General features: G+C 54.7%; 1 protein-coding gene across 1 annotated transcript in view; it reads left to right on the top strand.

Moving 5' to 3' along the window:
- The window catches only part of LOC116217395 (maestro heat-like repeat-containing protein family member 2B), a 10,692-nt gene extending 5,219 nt beyond the window's left edge, over window positions 1-5,473 (top strand). The window contains exons 17-30 of the mRNA XM_031556588.1: window positions 170-277; window positions 554-673; window positions 872-967; window positions 1,101-1,283; window positions 1,505-1,627; window positions 1,937-2,016; window positions 2,433-2,568; window positions 2,684-2,776; window positions 3,177-3,272; window positions 3,442-3,565; window positions 3,765-3,874; window positions 4,662-4,814; window positions 5,071-5,225; window positions 5,349-5,473. Coding sequence (XP_031412448.1) covers window positions 170-277; window positions 554-673; window positions 872-967; window positions 1,101-1,283; window positions 1,505-1,627; window positions 1,937-2,016; window positions 2,433-2,568; window positions 2,684-2,776; window positions 3,177-3,272; window positions 3,442-3,565; window positions 3,765-3,874; window positions 4,662-4,814; window positions 5,071-5,225; window positions 5,349-5,400 — 1,629 coding nt within the window. The 3' untranslated portion in view covers window positions 5,401-5,473. The remainder of the gene's footprint in view (window positions 1-169; window positions 278-553; window positions 674-871; window positions 968-1,100; window positions 1,284-1,504; window positions 1,628-1,936; window positions 2,017-2,432; window positions 2,569-2,683; window positions 2,777-3,176; window positions 3,273-3,441; window positions 3,566-3,764; window positions 3,875-4,661; window positions 4,815-5,070; window positions 5,226-5,348) is intronic.
- The last annotated feature ends 274 nt before the right edge of the window (window positions 5,474-5,747 follow it).

Here is a 5,747-nt window from a genome sequence, read left to right as displayed (position 1 = left end):
GGGGGGTCCTAGGAGAAGAGTGGCAGGCAGCTTTAATTGAGGGAATGCTGGGGGGAGCTGGGAGAGGGGCTGTTCTTCCAGGCACCTGTCCCCAGAAGTCTGCAGTGACTTGGGAACGCAGGAAGAGGCAAAGGGCAAGGGAACATTGGTTTCTCCTGTTCTCCAACAGTTCCTGAGGGCATCGCTGGACATCGTGGAGGATGAGGCCTGGACCAAGGCCCTGAGCTGTGAGCTGAGCCGGCAGCTGAGCAGCTGTCCCAGCAGCTCTGGAGAAAAGGTGAGTTCCCCTGGCTCTACCCAGTGGTGCAGCCAAAGGTGCCAAACTGGGGCTGTGGCTGTGGCTGGTGCTCTGCCCACGTGGGCTGCTCACACTGCTTCCCCAGCCCGTGCCCCCCAGAGGGCCTTTCCCTGCAAACTGCCTGGGGGTGGCAACAGCTCGGCCCCACAGCTGCTCTCAGTGACTCCCAGGGAGTGTGGGTCCTTCCCACCTGGCCCTCTCCCATCAGGTTAGGCTGCTACCACGCCTTAGCTTATTCCTTCCCTTTCCATGCAGTCTTTCCTGTACAAGGCTCTGGGGACAATTCTGGGAACTTGTAAAGAAGTCCTCCATGTTCAAGAGAAGCTGCTGCAGCACCTGGAGGAGGCAAATGCAGAGGAAGCATCTGAGGCTCAGGTGAGCTCTCCTCTCCTCCAGCTCCTGCGAGCATCCCCACTCTGACCCTGTGGCAGAGAGCTTCTCCTGGCTCTGCTCTGGGCCTTTCAATCTCCTCAGTGCTGCCGTTTCCCCCAGGCGAGGACCAGCCCAGCCACTGTGGCTGGCCGTGCCAGTAGGTTCAGGCCTGCGCCAACTGCCCCTTGTTCTTTTGTGCAGGGAATGATCTCTCTTCTCAGCCATGCTGCTGAGAGCAACTTCCACACAGTCCTGGACACACTCACCATGTTTGCGTCCAGGCTGTGCAAAGGCAGAGTGGGAGGATTCCAGAGCAAGAAGGTAAGTGTTACGGGTTTCCTATCTTGGCTATTTTCTGCCTTATTTCACAGCAGCTCCTGGCCCTGGGGGGCCCAGGTGCATCACAGGGCACTGGGGTCTGTTGAGCGAGTGTCTCAAGGCATTTCTCCTCACACAGATGGAGCTGAACAGCAAGAGAGCTCATGCTACACGCAGCGCTCTCATCCTCGCCCATGGCAGCTTGGCACTGCAAGCCTCCAAGGAACAGCTGCTTGCCCGCCTGGAGGGAGACATCGTGGGCAACATCCTGCTGCTGTACAGCTGCAGCTGTCGGGTGAGAGCTCAAAACGTGCCAGGGTGTCTGAGCGCCCAGCTGCAGCCCCTCCACGTGGGGGGATGCTGAGATGGGCCTTCTCTTTCCAAAGGCCCCTCGGGGAACGGTTTGTGCCCAGATGAAGATCCAAGCCCTTCCCTTAGTGTTGCCCCCACGTGTCCCCCTTGCAGCCCGCAGCCCTTCCCGCAGTTCAAAGAATGTTCTTTTTTCTTGGGCTTCAGGACTTGCAGAACAAGCTTGCGCTGGTGCAGAGCATCACTGACTGCAGCTCTGCCTTCCATGCTGTGGGTGGCTCCGCCTGCTTTAACACCTCCTTGAAGGGCAAGCTGCTGGAGATCCTGATGGTGAGTGCCCAGAGCCAGGGCTCTCTGCAGAGGAGTTCTGGACTGTGCAGTGAGGCTCGTTTCCCTGGAGCCATTCTGGTCTCCCTCAGCTACACGTTTCCAGCTGGTGGGGACCTTGGATGCTGGCAGGCAGTGGCTGGCAACAGGCTAGGTCCACCAGCTGTGGAGCTGCTGCATCCTGCAGCGCTTCCATGGGAAATGTGGGAGCGATGGGGCTGGTGCGTGGCAGTTATTTGTGTCTCTGGGTCGGGAGGAAGAGCTCTCGCGTGCCCCTTGCCCGTTTTGACAATGTCTCTCTGGTACTTGCAGGACTTAATGAAGAAGTATTATTTGGGCACCCCTGTCTCCCCAGTGCCCCTCAAGGTGGTTCTGGCCCTGGAGCAGTTGAGGTAAGGGTGGGAGGATTGCAAGGCAGGATGGTGGTCCCCCTTCTGGGTAGCTCCCGAAGGCCTGGAGGGGGGGAGGGCTAAGGAGGGTTAGGAGCCGCATCTACAAGAGAGACGGCTGGGCTGTTGTGCCCAGTGAAACTGAGATTCTGGGCAAGGAGAAAGGCCTGGAGCTCCTGTCCCCTGGCGAGGAAGAGAAAGGAGATCTGGGGCCTTCTTCCCTTCAGAGCGGGAGGTGGTTCAGTGTTGCTGGGGAGGAGGCAGGTGCTGCTGGAACTGAAGACAGTGCTCAGCGGTACAGGCTGGGGGTGTTGGCTTTGCAGCTGTTGATTAGGAGAATCTCAGACGTTGTCTGAACCAGTCTGGAGAGCAGTGGTAAAGACCCTTTCTGATTTCTCTTCCTTTTTTCCTCCTGTCAGCAAGTTGAAGCCCTCTTTAGGAAGCAAAGATGCTTGTGAAATGTTGGCTCTGTGCTGCAAGAACGTTGTGACACACCCTTCAGCGGAGATGATGCTGAAGATCAGGGAGTCACAGCAAGCAGCACAGTACCTGAAGGTAACCTGCTGTAACTTTCCCGGCCACCTCTTGGTTGGAACCCTATCTCAGCATACATAACCTATACCTTGCAGCAGCTGTGATGCCATACCTCAATCCCCTCTTCTGCTTTCAGCTTCAGCAAACATCGTTGAAAGCTCTGGGCCGGCTCATGGTGGTCCTGCTTGAGACAGAGACCACCTGTAGATTCTTCCAGAACATAGTCCCTGTGAGTACGTGAGGGGCAAGGGAGAAAATATGGTGCCTGTTGATAGCAGGGACAGAGATCTGGGGACTGAGAGGACGATCGAAGGGGGAGAAATCTCCTGCTAACAGGCCATCTTCACTGAGAAATGGGCAGAGAAATGGGCCCTGTAGGGGGAAAGACAGGAGCCAGCCCCTGGCAAGCCACACCTGAGGGTTAGGAGCTAACCTTCTAACCCAGCTCCTGGGTTAGGAGGCAGGAGTGTCTGCAGAGAATGGGAGCAGTAGTGTCAGTGCTAAGTGAGGCAGGGGTCCATGTGGAGCCACAGGGCAGGCCCTGAGGGAAACTGTCGGGAAAAGAGGGACAGAGAGAGGGATAGCAGGAAGGGAAAGATGTCCTCAGTGAGACAGATGTTCTGCTCCAGGTCCTGCAGAGATCAGTGACCTCAAACAACGCGTGGGAGCGAAGGAGGGCCCTGCAGACCTGCTCCCAGCTGCTGGCTGCTTGTGAAGAACTCCAAGTGAGTAAAGAGCCCCACTGCATGCTCCCTGCTCCCTCCCCAGTGCCCCTGAGCTGGAAGGCCAGCTCCACCCAGCTGTGCATGCTGTGTCATGGCATGGGGAAGGCACGGGCAGGAGAAGCTAGGAAGAGCTAGCCTACAGCTTTGTTCCTGCCTCTCGCCACTGCAGAGAGGGGATGTCTGCGAGTACTTTGGCTCCTTGGTGGGATTGCTGGCTCCGCTGACGTGTGACCCCATGCCTACATCCCGCCAGTTTGCTGCCACCTGCCTGAGCTCCCTTCTCCGAATCCAAGGTGAGTAGAGCGGGCGTGCACTAACCCTGTGCTCTCCTCTGCAGCACTATCAGAGCCCCACGGGCTGGGCCCTGTTTACAGGAGGGAGAGGCACCGTTTACAGCTCTTTTCTTGTCACCATCCTGTCCTGTCTCTCCCCATGGAAAGCAGTTCAGTTTCCAGAAGCATGACTTCCCTTTTCTCCCCATGCTCTTTCCAGCCAAGGCGGCCAACAGAATCATCGAGACGGGAGACATCGGGAGCCTGTGTAAGGGGCTGGATGACTGCAACACCATCTCTCAGCTCCAGACCTCATCTCAACTGGCAAGGGTAAGTGGACCCAAAAAGGAGTGGTGGGATCTCAGTGCACAGGCTTCTGCACGACCCTATGCTGCTCCCAGCCTCTCATACCATTTCCAGAATGAGCTGTTGCAGTGTCCGATGCAGACTCAGATGCGAATGATCCAAATCATTTATTACAATTCTCAAATCACTTATATACCTTCATAAGTTTTCTTTTTCTAGCTTTGCCCTCCATCCCTACAACTTTCCCATCCACCTTTACATGTCAGCAGAGCATTCTACAAAACACTCTTCAACCGTTCACACAGGCGCTTATCCAATCAGAGCCGTAAGATGTTCTTTCTTCTTCTAGAGGTGTCCTTGGTTCTCATGCTGTCTATCTTGCTCCACAGCTTCTGCTCTGAACAGTTTTTCTTGTATTCCCACAAGCTGTCATCCTGAGACCGCTTTTCTCAGCAAGTAGCAGGAGGCTCTGAGCTATGTCTGGCCTTCAGGCGCCCCATGCAAGGAGCTGATTCCATGACGTGCGTGTATGTGTGTGTGTGTGTGTGACCACATGAGTTTGTGTGCATGTGTGACTGTGGCTGCTGGGAGGTAGGTTTTGCACGTAAGCAAACACCATGGGTGGAGAAGCTGAGAGAAGGCTCAACCGCCTTCCGTATAAATAGTAGGGTACAGAGAGCAGGAGCGCTGTGATTGCCGCCTGAATGAGCGGCAAGCTGCTGAACTAAGAACGCCCTCAAGACTGCTTTCTGTTTTGAAGAGCTGCTACAGAGCAATGATGAGATCTCTCCTGCTTCTCTTTTCTCTACAGATCGTGTGCAGAAACTTCCCCCTGGAACGCACCGCTGACTACCTGATGGCCATCAAGGAGACCTTGCGGAAAGGCAAAGGAATGCGCGTGCGTGCAGCTGGGAAGTGGATGATCACCTTTCTGCAGATGTATAGGAAGGACATCTGTTGGAACGTAAGAGACTTTCTTCCACGTGTCTTGGACTTCTTCTGGCTGTTGCACTATGCCTTGTGCCGTTTGCCTCTTGTGCTAAAGAAGCACAGCCTGAGTGCAGAGCAATGGTTTGGACAGGGTGGCTGGTGTGCAATTTAGGCTTAGGCCTTGGCAGCATGTCAAGGGATCAGGCACTGCTCATGTGCTGAATGTCCATGGTTAGGCCCTGCAGAGTCAAGGATGCAGCAAGTCATTCTTTCTCCCCTTCTTCTTTCAGGTGCTACCAATCCTCCACATCCTGCGCAGCTGCACATCGTCAACGCAGCAGAGCACGTTCATGCCCTTCCTGTGCCAGGCGGTGGTCATCCTCATCCGCTGTCACAAAGAGGTTGTAATTGACAACTTCTCCCGGCTGCTTGGGCCCACAGACAGGTATTGTCACTCCTGCTTTTGCTGCTTCTGCGGCCCCAGTTCCTCCCGTCCCGGGAGGAAGCAGTTTTTCTTTTTTCCTGGCAAAAATTACTCAGTCACAACTTGTGACTTTCCTTTTTCTAGCGAGATGTGGAGGAGAATAAGAGAGTTTTGTCTTCAACGGTGGAGCCGATAGAAGAAGGGAAGGGAAGGGAAGAGAAGGAAAGAGAAGGGAAGGGAAGAGAAGAGAAGGGAAAAAGAGAAGGGAACAGAAGGGAAGACAAGGGAAGAGAAGAGAAAGAAGAGAAGAGAAGAGAAGAGAAGAGAAGAGAAGAGAAGAGAAGAGAAAGAAGGGAAAAGGGAAGAGAAGAGAAGGGAACAGAAGAGAAGGGAAAGAAGGGAAAGAAGAGAAGGGAAGAGAAGGGAAAGAAGGGAAAAGGGAAGAGAAGAGAAGGGAAGAGAAGAGAAGGGAAAGAAGGGAAAGAAGAGAAGGGAAGGGAAAGAAGAGAAGAGAAGGGAAGAGAAGAGAAGGGAAAGAAGGGA

This window comes from Meleagris gallopavo, chromosome 1 (assembly GCF_000146605.3).
Source record: "Meleagris gallopavo isolate NT-WF06-2002-E0010 breed Aviagen turkey brand Nicholas breeding stock chromosome 1, Turkey_5.1, whole genome shotgun sequence".
NCBI classification, from domain to species: Eukaryota; Metazoa; Chordata; class Aves; order Galliformes; family Phasianidae; genus Meleagris; species Meleagris gallopavo.
The sequence above is the reverse complement of the archived record's forward strand: the minus strand, read 5'-3'. Positions and strand labels throughout refer to the sequence as shown.